The 16738-nt window shown below is 44.0% G+C and overlaps 1 protein-coding gene across 1 annotated transcript in view; it reads left to right on the top strand.

The window, feature by feature from the left end:
- The window catches only part of MTMR9 (myotubularin related protein 9), a gene marked incomplete at its 5' end in the record, with an annotated part of 34018 nt that extends 17500 nt beyond the window's left edge, over positions 1 to 16518 (top strand). The window contains 6 exon segments of the mRNA XM_034766717.1: positions 158 to 375; positions 2184 to 2345; positions 6994 to 7135; positions 8253 to 8473; positions 10553 to 10704; positions 11441 to 16518. Of these exon segments, the coding sequence (XP_034622608.1) occupies positions 158 to 375; positions 2184 to 2345; positions 6994 to 7135; positions 8253 to 8473; positions 10553 to 10704; positions 11441 to 11604 (1059 nt within the window).
- Between the last annotated feature and the right edge of the window lie 220 nt (positions 16519 to 16738).

The following is a 16738-nucleotide window of genomic DNA, read 5'->3' as shown; positions in this document are numbered from 1 at the left end:
AGGGCTTCCGCTTTCCTTTAACAATGTGTAGAACTAAACTGGCTGAAGCACTAGCAGATGGATTGCTCCCTACAATATGCCACTGGCAGGGGCCCAGACTAGACAATCTAATGGATCTCCCCATCTCTAACAGCTGATGCTTTGTTCCTTCTCCTAGGTAATGATGCGGAGCAGCCAGCCTCTCACAGGTACTAATGGGAGACGGTGTAAGGAAGACTCAGCGCTTATTAATGCCACCTTGAGGGCAGGAAAGCGTGGCTACATCATTGATACCCGTTCCCTGAATGTTGCTCAGCAGGCCAGAGCCAAAGGAGGTGGCTTTGAGCAGGAAGTGCAGTATCCTCAGTGGAGGCGAATTCACAAATCTGTTGAGAGGTAAGTGAAATAAGATGGCTGTCAGGGAATCCCATAGCCGCTTTCAGGCTGCCTTGAAGAACTAGGTTTTCTTGAACCAGCGTAGCTGCCTCACTGCTAACCTCCAGTGTAGACGTGCTGTGCTGGTGTTAAGTGTCGGCTTCCCCTGATTGGAAACACCAGGGCCCGATTCTCACTTGTGCCTGAGCTCTGCTTCCTGCAGCAGACTGGGGGTAGGCGGGCAGTCATCAAAGAGCTAATTATGGTTCCCTTATTTTATTTGAGCCTTAAGACCACTCAGCTGCTCTGAGTCACACCACAGGTATAGGGTTCTTAATGTATCCTGCACCAATGGAGGATAGGCATAACCGAGCTGCACTCCTTCCCCCAACTTACATCGGGCGTATAGAGGTAGCTGGTGTGGGAACTGGCTGCAGTAGCTTTACACTAGCAGTGTAGTTGCCCTATGGCAGGGAGATTCCTTGCTGGCCAGTTTTGGCCACAGTCCAGGCCTTTTGTGCCACCTGCACAGTGCAAAAGGCTGATCTCTTAAGCATCTTGGCTTAGAATCTTGACGCTGCATTAATGCATCTCCATTATTGTAGCTACACTAGAGCAAAAAACCAAAACCCCAGGGTAGGCATGACCTTAGAGAACTAAGGGAGTGAATAGAACCTTTATGAATTGCTGCCGTGTTTTTACAGCTCTCGTGAGCAGTTGAACTTGATGATGATTTTACAGACAGGCTTGAGTGTTGGTGCATTTTACTTTCTATGCCCCTTTCTAAACATAAATTAAAAAGTTCAAGTTCATCTTGCTATCTCTGGTTATTAATTTCTTGGAACCAAATCTTTTATATCAAATCGTAATATGCTCTCTTCTTTCGCACGCCCCTCCATCCTCTTACTTCCCCACCACCACATTCATTCTCTCTCTCTTTCTCTCTCAATAGGTGTTAGACCATGTGACATTTAAATGTCTGATGGTCAGTAGATCTGTAACTTTAAATGTGCCTTAAGATCTCAGAGCAGGAAGAGGATCAAAGAGAAACATTTAGTTCAACCTAAAGCACGCTGAGCACTGCAGCTTGCTAAGTCTTGCAAATGAAAGTCATAAGATCCTGTAAATATAAAGTATAACTTTTTTTCAGTTTATCTTTGTGTGTACATAGTCTGTCTGTCTTAGTGTGGTTGTAGTCTGAAAGTGACTCTGTAAAAATGGCACTGTGGGATTCTATATTTGTCTCAATAACCTCAGATCACATCTTCTCAATTTACAAGTAAAGACTTGTTTTCTTACTACTCTTTGTCTTCTGCAGCACCCACAATAAAGATTTTGCAGTTGGAACTTGGTTAGCAAGTGTGTTGCAGTATGTGCCAGACTGGAATCCAGCTTTTTTTCTTTCCAGATAACATGGCTGAATCAATACTGGGATCAAAAGTAGCAAAAACTTATTTAGTCAGTGGATATAACAGAAAACACACAGGGTGCAGATAAATTCAGGAAGACGGTGCTAGGTTTTTTTTTTTTTTTTTTTCCCCTCATCGGGATATTTCAGAGCAGAACATGCCTTTTTAAGGAGTGGAATTGCTCGAGTTTAAGCACTGTTATTTTCCCATGATACTAAATTGTGACTCATTCACACTAAGAACAGATTTGTTGAACAAGAAAATATCACTTTAATAAAGTCATGCTTCTTACCGTAACTTCTCTTGAAGCGTTGGTGTTTAAATCTGTATTTTGATTGGTTATCTTATGGATGTGTGAGCGTGGTCTAATAGCTTCAGTAATATTGCTTGTGGGCTAAATAATCTTTGCTTTCCTCAAAGGTATAATATTCTGCAGGAAAGTCTCATCAAACTTGTGGAAGCTTGCAATGATCAATCACACAACATGGATCGTTGGCTTAGTAAACTGGAAGCCTCCAACTGGCTGACTCACATTAAAGAGATACTAACTGCGGCTTGTCTGGCTGCTCAGTGCATTGACAGGTAAATCCTCTCTCAGTTCGTGGTTACTATCTGTGATGCTGCTTGTTAAATATTCCTTTCGGCGGCAGCTATGGTATTTTACTACAGTATACTCTTTTTGCTTATTTCCATGTAAGACGCCATTTTATCACCACCATGAAGGAGCAGTTTAGGCCAGGTCTAGGTTTTATTAGTACAAGCATGAATGAGGAATCATAACAATTAGGGATGGACAATAGGTCATCTAGTCAAGATTGCTTCCTGTGTCATCTCTTGTCTAACCTATATCGCCAATAAAACTAGAGTTTACACAACTGAACTACTGTTGTGACAACATATTAAGGACAGCTAAACTTGATCCTGTTTTGACCATGCATGTGCACATTCTTTACTCTATGAACATCCTTTCCATTGAGCTAGTCCAGTACTCAGTCTAATTTTAAATGACTAAAGCAATGGGGCTTCCATCATTTCCTTTGCAGTCTTTCCCACAGTTTAACATATCTACGCTTTTTTGATATTCAAGCCAAATTTACTTCATACTTCTTTCTATCGGTGTAAGCAATTTTTCTCCTTTCTTTTAAAGGATCATGACTCCTCCAACCAGTCACTTAACCAAGCTATATATATATATTTGTAGAGTCATTCCTCATAAACATTTTTTACCCCCTTAATCAGTTTTTTCCTTTTATCAAAATTTCCTCTGGTGTATTTGTTATCTAGGTGAGCAGAAGTGGATGTAGCAGTCTAGCTGTGGCCTGTTCACAGTTGTACGGGAAGGGGCCTATTTCCTCCCATCTCAGAGGATCTACGTCTCCTCTTTGCAAACAGGAAAAACATGCTCTTTGCAAATCTGTGGTCTGAAATGTAATTCAGTTTAGTTAAGAAAATGTCAGCCAACCACCAAGACGTGGCATTGAGACCTGATGCTGCTAGGTTTAGTAAATATACCGGCAAGGAATTCAAACTGGAACAGGTTCAGAGAAGGGCTATTGGAATGATCAGAGTAATGGAGAGCCTGCCTTACAAGAGGAGACTTAAGGAGCTTGGCTTGTTTAGCCTAGCAAAAGAGAGACTGAGGGGAGACATGATTGCTTTCTCTAAATATATCAGAGGGATAAACACCAGGGAGAGGGCACATTTTTTTAAGTTACGGGCCAATGTTGGTACAAGAACAAATGGATATAAACTGGTCATCAACAAGTTTAGGCTTTAAATTAGATGAAGGCTTCTGATCATCAGAGGAGTGAAGCTCTGGACCAGGCTTCCAAGGAGATTAGTGGGGGCAAAAAACCTAACTTGTTTCAAGACTGAGCTCGATAAGTTTATGGAGGGGATGGTATGATGAGGTTGCCTACAATGGCAGATGGCCCATCCACGATTGCTATTAGTAAATATCTCCAATCGCCAGAGAAGGGGTACTGGATGGGGAGGGCTCTGAATTACTACAGAGAATTCTTTCCCAGGTGCCAAGATGCAACAGCCTGACCACATGGTCTAACTGATGGCCATATTTGGGGTTGGGAAGGAATTTTTCCCCAGGTCAGATTGGCAGAGACTCTTGGGGATTTTCATCACTTTCTGCAGCATGGGGCACAGTTCACTTGCTTGTTTGAACTAGAGTAAATGGGGGATTCTCTGTAACTTGAAGTCTTTTTAAAATCAAGATCTGAGAAGTTCAGTAACTCAGCCGGAGGCTACGGGTCTATTACAGGAGTGGGTGGGTGAGGTTCTGTGGCCTGTGATGTGCAGGAGGTCAGACTAGATGATCATGATGGTCCCTTCTGGCCTTAAAGTCTGATTCTATGAGCCTTGGGCAATGAGACAAAAGGATTGCACTAAAAACATCAAACCATGACAATTACTTGCTTCCAACTTTATTATGGTGAAGGCCAATAACTCTCCTTTACATTGAGTGCAATGGAGCATTTATAACTCCTAGCAGATGAAAGAAGCAGATTGAGTTTATATGGAGTTGGCATGGGACAACCTGGAATTTCTGTGCTCTCAACCCCGTTCGGAAGCTAGTTACTACTTTTGAGTAGACAACGCACTGAAGTTGTGTAATCCCCTTAGACGGAATGGTGGAAGATAGATTTACATCCTGGGACTAGGACTTTTCAGCTTGGAAAAGAGGAGACTAAGGGGGGATATGATAGAGGTATATAAAATCATGAGTGGTGTGGAGAAAGTGAATAAGGAAAAGTTCTTTACTTGTTCCCATAATATAAGAACTAGGGGTCACCAAATGAAATTAATGGGCAGCAGGTTTAAAATAAATAAAAGGAAGTTCTTCACACAGCGCACAGTCAACTTGTGGAACTCCTTGCCTGAGGACTATAACACGGTTTAAAAGAGAACTGGATAAATTCACGGAGGTTAAGTCCATTAATGGCTATTAGCCAGGATGGGTAAGGAATGGTGTCCCTAGCCTCTGTTTGTCAGAGGTTGGTGATGGACGGTAGGAGAGAGATCACTTGATCGTTACCTGTTAGGTGCCCCAGAGGAGTGAACCTGGCATTGGCCACTGTCAGCAGACAGGATAGTGGGCTGGATGGATCTTTGGTCTGACCCAGTATGGCCAGTCTTATGTTCTCTTGCATCCCTGTGACAAGAAAGATAAAAGATCAGAACAATATTATCCTAGTTTGTCATTCTACAGGAAGCACATGGACATGTTTGTTCCCTTTTGCATTTACTGGGAGAGGGGGGGAAGAGAATGGTAGCGAAGTTGCTCTCTGTCTGGAACTACTGTAAAGCAAACTGAAAAAAAATATACATAAGGATTAATTTATTCATAGCTGTATCGCCCAAGTTCCTTTTGGATACACTATGCTAATTCTAGATGAAAGTATTACCATGGACTACATCTTTATGCCTCTGCTTTCTACTTCAAAACAAGTAGTAATAGCAGCAGAGCAATTAATTGGTGTCAGCACTGGCGCTTGCTTGATGGATTGCTCTTATTTACAAGCAGTTTATAGCTCAATTTAGGCCTCTGCACATGAACAAATACAACCTACCATTTAGTTTATATTTTTTAAAAAAAAGCTAAAAGGGTATTTGCCCAAGTGAGCCAGTCTTGTTATAGAATCATAGAGTATCAGGGGTGCAAGGGACCTCAGGAGGTCATCTAGTCCAACCCCCTGCTCAAAGCAGGACCAATCCCCAGACAGATTTTTCCCCAAATCCCTAAGTGGCCCCCTCAAGGATTGAACTCACAACCCTGGGTTTAACAGGCCAATGCTCAAATCACTGAGCTATCCCTCATGTTTCAGGAGGGGGAGATGCAATAAGACAATTGTAAATAATGCCACAGGAAATTTGAAGGAGGAGCGTGGTGTGATATTTAGGGCACTTGGCCAGGTGTTGTATCGGAATGAATGCAGGGGGATGGGCTGTTCTGAAAAGTCAGTGGGAGCTGGGGGGAAGAACATATTGAATCTTAGCTGTATGTAAAGCAGTGGTGCCCAAACTTTTTCTGTTGTCGCCCCTCTCCCCCCCTCCCCCTAACCAGTAATGGAATCTGTCCGTGTCCCCCTCCATTATTGTTCGGTTGGCTCAGCAGAAGAGCTTGGGCTGAAGGCAGAGCTGGGGGCTGAACTGGAGATGCAGGAGGAGCTGGGGCTCGAGACAGAGCTGGCCAGTAGACTGAGAGGGAAGAGCTGGGCTGGAGGCAGAGCAGGGGGCAGAGTGGAGCTGTAGCTGGAGTGGAGGTGGGGTCTGAGCCGGAACTGGGTTGGGGCAGGAGACGAAGTGGAGCTGCGGCTGGGGGCAGAGCGGGGCTGGGTGATGCTCCTTCCCGGTTCCACGTGTGGACTGGTCTGGGCCTCGCTGTGCGGGGGGACCCCCCCCCCGAAAGTTTTTCTGCGGCACCCCTAGGGGGCTGAGCCCCACACTTTGGGGACCACTGATGTAAACTATTACTCCACTTTCACTATAATTTCCTTAGACTTTTCACTTGCTTTATGGTCTTCTGATTCATCTGTACAGAGAGGTGTGTGATAATCATTACGCTTGGCTCTGAGGCAGAGCTAAGTGATCAACCAGAATATTTATTGTGCCTTTGTAGGGCAAGCCCTCTATTACATATTATCCCTGTCCATTTGTAGTTCTACTTTGTATTGCTGTAGCTTCTAAATACTCTAATAAGGAGCATCAGGAGTGTTAGATGCTCTACAAACACCCAAGAAGACATGGGCCCCGTTAAGATTCTGAAGAGGTTTCCAAGTAGCCTGTTCTTCCCAGGAGCGTCCTAGATGCCTAACTGAGCTTCTCGGCCTCCTGATCCCTTTTCTAATGGAGTTGGGATCAGTCTTTGGATACTGTCTATTTAATAGGGTGGATCCTAAGTTGATGGATCCAGGAAGACCTCTTCTGTGTGTGTGACAAATATTCTGGATTCCCAAAGCACAGAGCCAGAAATTCTACTGAATCCTTAAATGATGTGAAGCATAGATGACACTATGGTCTGGGGCTGGAAAGAGTATCAATATTTTTTCCCTCACCCTTATAGGGGTGAGTTTGAGTGGGAAAGAAGGAATGGTTGATAAGCCACCTAATGTTGTCTAAGCCCACGGCAGGTGGGCTGATGTGTACTGAGAGCCTGGGCTTACCTACATCTTGCATATTTGGGTTCCTATTCTTGCCCTCTTGAATTTTCTCTCAGGGAAGGAGCATCAGTGTTAGTTCACGGGACTGAAGGAACTGATTCTACACTCCAGATAACTTCATTGGCTCAGATCATCTTGGATCCAAGGTGCAGGACCATACGTGGCTTTGAGGCTCTTATTGAGAGAGAGTGGCTGCAGGTGAGAGATGCTGTTTAGTTAGTGCTAAGAAAAATGTATGTGTGGATGTCACTTGATTGAGGTGCTCACAAGTTGTTGTTCAATGTGTGTATTGTGATAGAGCCTCAGGCCTCAAACATGTTGAACCGCATTGTGCTGGACGCTGTTATTGCATGTCTTGATACCTGGGGCACCAGTGTAGCTATCTCCCATTGGCTTTCTGTCAATGGAGTATTGTGCACTAGCTGTCCTTCCCCATTGGCGCTGAGAGGGATCTCTCAATAATGTGAGGATTTCCGAGCCCCTCTCCCATGTCAAGGATACTGTTGCAGTTGTAAATTTAACAAATAATTCTGCTCTTCGTAGTTCATTGCAGCTGGTGTTCTCAGCCAGGCGTTTTTCCTTGCATGATCAGCAATTTCATAATCTGCTAAATCAATGGTCCCCAACCTTTTTGTGGCCAGTAGCCACATGCATGTTTTCAGAAGAGTGTGGCGGGCGCCAACAATTTTTCAAGGCTTATTTTGTATTTGTACATTAAATAATACGAAAAACATCATATTTAATATTACATAATATATGAATCCAGAGAGAAGCCGCGAGGACAGAGAACACCGGCGCCCGCAGCCCCGGAGTACTCTGTCCCCAGCAGGCGTGGGGCCCCGGCTTCTCTCCTCTGCTGGGCACTAGGCGGGCCCCGCGCCCGCCGGCAACAGAGAACCCCGGTGCCTGCAGCCTGAGTTCTCTGTCCCCGTCAGGCCAGGGGCCGTGGCTTCTCTCCCCTGCTGGGCACTAAGCGGGCGCACATTAATACCCTGGCGGGCTCCATGGCACCCACAGGCACTGCGTTGGGGACCACTGCGCTAAATAGTCTTCAGTGCATATTCTTGTAGCCTGATGAAATGTGATATTACTTGCATACCTCTAGTGTCACTGGAAAGTGCAGCGGATTGACATTGCAATTCACTATTGTTAGCTTGAAGCCGAATTGCACCTGTTACATGATATTAACATGATGCAGTGGGACACAGTATCACAGATAGAAACAGTTATGCAGAAATCTTGTGCTTTTCCTCCTATAACATACCCCTCCCATTGCTTTGTATATAACCTATTGTTCTTCGTTTCTTGCTTATAGGCTGGTCACCCATTTCAGCAGCGCTGTGCTCAGTCCGCCTACTCCAACAGCAAGCAGAAATGGGAGTCCCCCGTGTTTTTCCTTTTCTTGGACTGCGTGTGGCAGACCCTCCGTCAGTTCCCTTGCTCTTTTGAATTCAATGGACACTTCCTCATCATGCTCTTCGAAAACGCCTACGCCTCGCAGTTTGGCACGTTTCTGGGCAACAACGAAAGTGAAAGGTTGGTGAAGAGAAGTGTTTGGTGCTCCTGGAAATCAGGCCGCGCCCCGTTACAGATGTTCTGTTGGTTTGAAAGAGAGAGTGGCCGGTAGCTGTCTCCTAGTTTTGAAAGACCTGTCTGTTTTAAAAAATCCAGGATCTTTCAGTCATCTTCCCTTAAAATAAATGGAAGTTCTGTCTGTGATACTTATCTGGCCCCTATTTCTGTGGTATGTGAGCACCACACAATCTTTAATAGATTTTCCTCACCGCACCCTGTGAGGTAGGCCAGGGCTGTTATCCCCACTTACGAATGGAGAGGCTGAGGCCTGCATGCACAAAAGGAATTGGGCACCTGTGTCTGTTTTAGACTCTGCTGCGAAGTACAAAACTCCCCCTGAATCTGTTAGGTGCTGAGTAAGTTGAGGGGCCTAAGTTTTTGCACTAAAAGTTCCCTTGCAGTCTTTGTATCAGCCTCTGGGCATGTACACTACTGCCTCGTTCTAGAAGTCCAAATGCCTGTATCCTGTCTAAGCTCCAGAGCAATTCCCAAGCCAGGGGAAGACAGACATTCAGCCTAAGTCACATGCGGGGCCTCATCTGGTCGATGTGCTCAGAGGGTGCCTACTGGATTGGCCCCTCCAGTGTGGGGGGAACAGGAGTTCCCTCATAACTTTTAGCCCAGTGGGTTGGATACTCATCTGGGCAGTGGCAGCAAACGCCTAGTTCAAGTCCTCCCTCTCTTTGATGGAGAGAAGGGATTTGAATAAGGATGTGCTACCTCCCAAGTCAGTGCTCTAAGCATTGGGCTATCAGAAATTCTGATGTGGGGCGCACTCAAGTCTCTCCTTTTGAAGCTGTTGCGCTGTGGATAAATAGTCATTTGAGCATGGGGACTGGATCCTGGGTCTCCCACAGGAGTGCTGTAAGCCCCAGGGTGTAGAGTCACTCTCGTGTTTGTGCGTGCTGTCTTGCCCCCTCCCTTCCTTCTCCTCCCGCTCCCTCCCCCGCCCCCCCCCCCCCCCCGGACTCTTTGGGAGAATAGAACAAGCATGAGAACAGCTCTGTAGCCTGGTGGTTACGGCACTCATCCAGGATCCAGTCGCCCTGCTCCAGTGAGAAATCACCCAGAGTGCTGGCTTTTGTGGCTTGCAGTCTAAGGTGCCTCTCTAGCCCCACTCAGTGTCTAGGAGCCAGGCACCTAACTCGGGCTCTTTGAATCCTAGTGATTTTACACGTGCCTGAAAGTTAGGTGCTGTGACACTGAGAATCATAGCCCCTGACAACTCCTGTGCATCCAGGCCTAAGTGACTTGACAGCCTGTAATAGAGCGGGTAGCTGAACCCAGCACTCCCAAGTCCTGGGCTAGTGCCCGAACCACTGGACCATCTCTTCAGTCTGCGAAGTGGAGAATGTAGTCAATAGCTTTAATTTATATAGCCTCTGGCATGCAAACTGTCCCAAGCCCCTTTACTACGCTAAGTCCTGATACAAAGATGCATATGACCACCCAGGATAGGGTCATGCCCTGTGTAGGTTTTGATTCACTGTGTCTGTTTGACAGTAAATTGTGAAAGCTCTCGCTTGTTGAATGGCCTCTGTCAGATAGCACATGCCGTGGTGCGTCCTGCCACAAGAGGGACCCTATACACAGTTCTAATAGTAACCTCACTTTCACTTACACCGAGAATTGCACGATGAGGCAGAATCTGCAGACCCACCCACCCTCCCCTCCATTTTGGTAGCAAACAGAGCAAATATGGTTGTCAAACTATTTCATGGGGTCAGGTTGCTCATAAGAGAAGATGGCTGATTTCTGCCCCCACCGATAAATGAGCTCTCTTCTCTGCCCTCTTGTTTTGAATTACATGAAATTGTCCCTACAGAATGAAATAACTTGGCGTACTAGTGTGACCTGTCAGTATCATTTCACTGTCTTGGATCTCTCTTCATTAACAATCTGAGTGATCACAGTCCCTCAGCATTCACAGCATGTGGAAGACTTGCAGATAGTTTAGTTCCCAGGGATGTACCTGATTAACGCAAATGAGAGTGCACAGTTGTGAAGACAAGACAATGCAGTAATATTGGTCTGTCCCAGGTGTAAACTGAAGCTACCACAGAAGACTATGTCCTTGTGGTCTTGGGTGAATCAGCCTGACGAACTGAGCAAATTCAAGAATCCTCTGTTTGAGGCCAACAGTCTCGTCATCTGGCCGTCTGTCGCGCCACAGAGCCTGCAGCTTTGGGAAGGTAAATCAGGCTTCTTTTGTATTGTGTTTTTGTGATAACAGAGATTCTCCTAATTGTCCACTCATCCTACCTTTATACCTACAACTTGACATCTAAGGGCATGATCCAACTCCCATTGAAATTAATTATTACAAAGAACTTCTAACACCCAGCACCCCAGGAGACATGGTGCCGCCTCCTACCACTTCTTAGGCACTACAGGTGCTATGAAACTCCTTACCCAAGGGCAACAGACTGAGCCTTTTTGGACAGTTAGTGCAACCTAAGTTGTTCCTTACTTACATATTTCTCAGGTGAATGCTCCCTCTTCTTTCCTCTTATCCATCCCACCCACCCAAGCATTCCCAAGGTTACAGAGTCATGATTCAGTCCTCTAGCCATAAAACTCCTGAATGTGAATCTGTGATCCCATCCAAGACTTATGTTAATACTAACTAAAGTGAGGAGTGGAATCAGTCCAAGGTGGAGACTGAATATTGACCTGTCAGACAAGGCTACGTGGAAAGCCAAAGTCTAGATCTCTCTAACCACTGACTTTTTTAAAAAAGAGAAATAGTGAACCCGTTGTGGTTATTGTCTATCGTTCAAAGCATTGTTTAGGTAAGTCCTTAAGAATTCTGATGTTGGTCTGTAGCACTCTGCATTTGTAAAGCACTGTATGAATCTTCCCTAACTAGCAGTTTCCTCCTGGTGACACTAGTCCATTCTGACTTTCCCCCTCTCTTTGGGGCTTTAGGTGTCTTTCTCCGTTGGAATAGGTCCTCCAAGTTTCTGGACGAAGCCTGCGAAGAAATGAACAACATCATAGAGTACAACAAGGAACTTCAGGCAAAAGTCAATGCACTGAGGAGGCAGTTAGCAGAACTGGAAACAGATGATGGGATGCAGGAAAGCTCCTGAGATCTTGCAAGGCTTTGGACACCAGGTCTTTCCTTTCAACTCACCTTTACACTAAAGACTAAACAGAGAATGTGCATGTGTTGCAGAACCCTCTGGTGCAATTGCTCCTCAACCCTTCACTGCTGAAACCCTCACTTTACACTATCTACATCTCTTCCGTTTGGGATGGGTCTCGTTTTTTGTTTACAGGGAAAGTGCACTATTCAGCATAGTGTTCTCTTGACCGTCGCTGTCTTTAATAAATTGTGTACAGTTTCAGCATAAGCTTTGTCTCTTACCTCTGTCAAAGTTTGTACAGACCAGGATGGGTCAGGAGATGGATGTGTTATGTTTAAGTTGGGGACCATTTTTTGACCTCTAAACATTTATTTGTAAGAGTATTAAATATTTTTCTGAGTGGTCGGTGAAGGCATTTTTGTCTAAAGTGCCTTTTTTGAGATTAGTTAAAGCAGCGTTGTGTTCAGTGATGCTTATTTTTGGTTGGTTCTGATGTTGCGTTACATACATTCTATGTTCCTTTTATCCAGAAAGGCAGTGAGGACGCAAACGTGGTTTAAAATGCCTCCGGTTTCTGGCAGTTACATGAAACCTCCTGTACACTTGACAAATAAGCATGTGGTGTTTGAATTAAGGAACCGGAATTGGCTTGGTGGGGCTAACTGAAACAGAAGCCAGGTGAGAAGTTTGTATGCAGTATAGAACTTGTAAGGATTGTTCTGCCAGGCTCTCTGCCTTGACTTTCAGTTGCATTGTTTCTGTGTGTCATGAACAAATATCTCTGAAGGGATAACAAACTATTCATATCCCACCTGGAAAACAACCAGGGCAAATTGCTAGCAGAGGCATTCATTTGTTAGTGAATAAACTAGTAACCAGAGCACACTGCCCTTTTGGGGAGTTTTGATTGCACTGGCCTTTTTTAAAGGTTTGAACTGATTCATTGTGATGCTAAGGTGCAAAAATCCCTATGGGTACTTTTAAAAACACCCCCTTTGCTCCAGATGTATTTTTGTCTTGCATACTTCTGCGAGGCCTTTTATCTGCTTTGGCAAACGTGATCCAGCAACGTCTTAGAAATGTGTTATCGATTAAAATTTGTAGCTGCTAAAAACGGCTTGCAGTGTCCAATTCTCCATGTTAAAAATGTTTGATTTCTGGGGCTACTTTCTGCATTTCGGTGGTCAGTCTGTGCTTTCATCAACATTTTAAAGGGATGGTCAAGGCTAGGCCTTGAGAATTATTTAACTTACGTAGACCGTTCCACTTGATTCCAAGTGGCTTGGTGTCTGTAGAATAATTATTTTCCCCTAAGGGAAGTGGAGGGCTGTCTCTTCAACCCACAAGGATCCTTTCCTCCTCTCCCTGGCTTAGCACCTCTAGAAGGGAGTAGAGCCTGATAACCTGGTATGTGGGCCCAGCTGACTGAATACGTTCTTGTTGGGATGAGGAGACTAGCTGAGGGAATTCTAGGAGCATCCTCAAGTCATTCCCAAGAGACATTGTTGTATATAGCAATCCGATGGGATGGATCTCCGATCCAGTCGCTGGCAAAGGAACAGTTGCAGGCTGCTTTATGCGCCATGCGGTAGCCTTTACTACAGGAAGTAATAGGTATTGCTCACTGCAGAGCCCAGGAGCATCTGAGCATCTGCCGCAAGGAAGGCTATTTTTTGTCAGGTTGGCTATGGGGATGGCAGTGGCATGCGTTTGCCAGTTTGCTTATAGCACAACTTGACCTAAATCTGGCTTTAAGGTGGCTTCCTTAACAGAGCTGTAGCAAGAATAGTTCAATTATTCCCTGCTTTTTTTTGCTGCATTCATCCCCAAAATTCCCAGGCTGGACTGTTTAAAGCAAGTGCCATCAAATGGGGCAACTAGACACGTTCCTTAATTATTAAGGCTTAAGAACATTTTGAGTGGACAGCAACCAGTCACGTTCGTCTTAGCTGGAAAACGAGCCCCGAAAGTGAATGTATAACTTCCAATTTTTGTTTTGTTTTGTGACTTTAAGCCACAATTACCCCGTCACTACTGTTGAGATGTACTGATGGAAAATTTTTCCCAGTAAGGTAGAATGCGTTCCCTTTGGAGCTGGTACTGGAGGCTGTTCGAAATGGAGGCTTAAAATGATTGTTTAAAAAATAAAAGCTTATAAACTTCAAAACTACCAAGTCCATAAATGGTCATTTCAAGAAATAAACCAAACACAACTACTGGCCAAGGCAAAGGTGTAGGAGGTTTGAATTTAATAGGACAATGAGGCTGGGTGCTTTTTTTTTTTTTTTTTTAAGTTCCACATTGGCCTAATTTTGTTCCTAGTGAAGACAACAGCCGTAGAATTAGACTAATGTGGCATGTTCTAGGGTGCCCGCTTTGTGTTTAACTCAATATTTTACAGTATTTTTATTCTTAAAGTGGATTGGCTTGTATTAAAAAAAAAACCCACTTGCTTAATAGACATATTTGAATGGTGAAGACTAAACTACTTTAAGAATGTAATCTGCTGAAAATCCTGGTTTCTAAATATGTTCTTAATCAAGGATTTAAAATATTTTCTATATTACTTGACAGTGAGTGACCTTTAAATATCACTGTGCTGCCTTGTATTATAAAAATCCTTTTTCTAAAACATTCTGCCCTGGGCTAATCTAAATTTAGTCCCAAAATGATCTCGTTTTATTGCAAACACTAGTTTGGCATCTTTTTATCTAACAGGGTAATGAAAGATAAGAATACATACAATTTGTTTAAAGGTGATTGTTTAATTGAAATGGTTTACCGGGGAGATGTATGTTCAGATTCTCATGTTAAACGTTTTTGGGATGTTTTTGAGGGGGTGGGGTGGGAGGGCACCTTGGATCCTAAAACTTAAGACATGCAGGGCCCAGGTTTTTCCTGTGGTGACTAGTGATCTCCGGTGCCTGTTGGTGACATGTAAAAGGGTTTTCAGAACTTCTGACTACAGCCCTCAAAATTCCAGACCCTTTCACGTGTATCAAACATACCCCCCCCCCCCCCCCAAATCACTAGCTACTCTTTAAAACCCTGGCTGAGTTCACTGTACCTGCTCAGTTACATTACTTTTAACAAATATTTTCAGAATTTTGTTACTATGGATACCATGAGTCTGAAATATGTAATTACCAGCCATATTGGAATGGCTCAGAAGAGATTATTTGGCTCCATATTAGGCTTTCCATAAAACACATTTTTAAAGGTTTTGTAACTTCCAAATGTAGCAATGATATATAAGACAGCAGCAAGGAGACTTTTTGGCCTCAATGCATGGTGGTTCCAGTCTCTCTTGCAAACAGCATGCATCTTTTGGGTAGCCAGCCGTGACAGCTAACAAAAGGCAGAGAAATCTCACGTGAGGCTGGCGTTTCATCCTAACCTTGTGCTACTGAACTGCATTCACCCCAAATGACATGAGTGTTTCCCTCGATTTAGCATTAGTTTGGATCACAACCATAATACTGTTGATGGCACTGATTGCTTTTATTATTCCCATTGTTTCAGCCTTTATATTTCAATTTTGTTCACAGCAGGGAAAAAAAAATCAAGGGAGGTGGATAATTAGTTTTCTTCCAGATGGACACCTTCCCCGTTCCCTTTAAATTGAGGAATTGGGCGGGATCGTGCGCGGCACTTTGCAGGATTGCTGGATCAGGGTGCAGAGTTCTCCATACCTTGCAAGATCAAAACCCAACAGCGTATATGTGTTCTTAGAAGTGGTGTAATATCCCCTATATAAAATTCCCCTCTAGTAGTCTTCACCTCTCTATCACCTTCCAGGTTTTAGGATGGGGTGACCACAGATAATCCAGGCTGGGGTCCTCAGATTCTTCTCCCACTTGTATCTTTATTCTGGGGCCACGAGGTTTACTCCCATAATAAATGTTTACAATCAGCAATGGAGCACTCTTCTTTTGGGAGGGTGGCACAAGCTGGGCCCAGTTACATTTACCTGTGTTGCCCCATGAGAGACCTGAAGTGTTGTTTGGTGCAGGTAGTCACTTGCCTTCAGGTTGGACCTGAGCTGTAAGCATTGTGTGGTAAGAACCAAGCCTGGGTCTTCAGCCTGGCAGTGCCTTGTGCTGTTGCCAAGGCACCTGCTTCAGTTCTCTTTTGTACATACCTATATGTGTATATAGAGTTATAAATGTAATTAACACGCTGGACCTAGTACTCCTAAACCTCAAGGAAGTATAGAAACTTAATGGGGACACATGTTGCCGTTTACCAAAAACAGAATGAACTTGCACAGCGTAGTGAACAACACAAAGGGAATATGTACTTTCGATAGACAGGTATTTTGATTGTATTATTGATCTAACGTTTGAATGTGGCAATCTGTTAAAGTGCACTATTGTCCATGTTGCATACAATATAATTTGCACTGCATAGCATATCAACATCTGTAACGTATGCTTCTGTTAAAGCCTTGGAAAGTGCTATCATGTACAGGTTCCTGTACAGTGGAAAATGTCTATATATTAGAAATTCTACTTTTTTGTAACTGTGATATTGAATAGCACGGTTTGTTACGTACTATACATGATGTATCCATTAACTAGTATGAGCTAAGTAGTAAGTGCGTTCTGTCCGAAAACCTGGAATCTCTAATCAGAGTTGGCTGCTGCATCAAACTTAATTTAAAATGAACCGTGTAACAGGAATTGTGTGCTATTATGTTAGGTGTCTGTTGTTTGTGAACAGAATCCCAGCCACCACTACGCAGAATATATCACAAAAGGCTAATGAATCTGAGGAAAATACATTGGCCGAAATTCTGTTCAGCTCTTTGGAAAAACGAAGATACAAAATGGCTGTAAATTTTTGCTTAGACTTGTTGAGAATGTAGTGTAAATTGTCTGAATTAAAACCTTCAAGACTTGAAAAGAAATCCTTGAATTACAAAGCTTGGGTCTTTTCTTGTCAACGTTGTCTTCATAAAGTGTGTGTGTGTGTGTGTGTGTGTGTGTGTGTGTGTGTGTGTGACAACATGGTCTCTAACAACATTCGCTCAGACTGGAATGTTAAACGGTTTGGTGCAGTGTGGGGTGGGGGTTCAGATAAGGTAGCTCCATATTGCAGGGCTGCACAAACAATAGAGTTAAGTTGTTTGAGGCAT

Source organism: Trachemys scripta, chromosome 3 (genome assembly GCF_013100865.1).
Source record: "Trachemys scripta elegans isolate TJP31775 chromosome 3, CAS_Tse_1.0, whole genome shotgun sequence".
NCBI lineage: Eukaryota > Metazoa > Chordata > Testudines > Emydidae > Trachemys > Trachemys scripta.
Note: the sequence above shows the minus strand (reverse complement) of the source record. Positions and strands in the feature narration are given on the sequence as shown.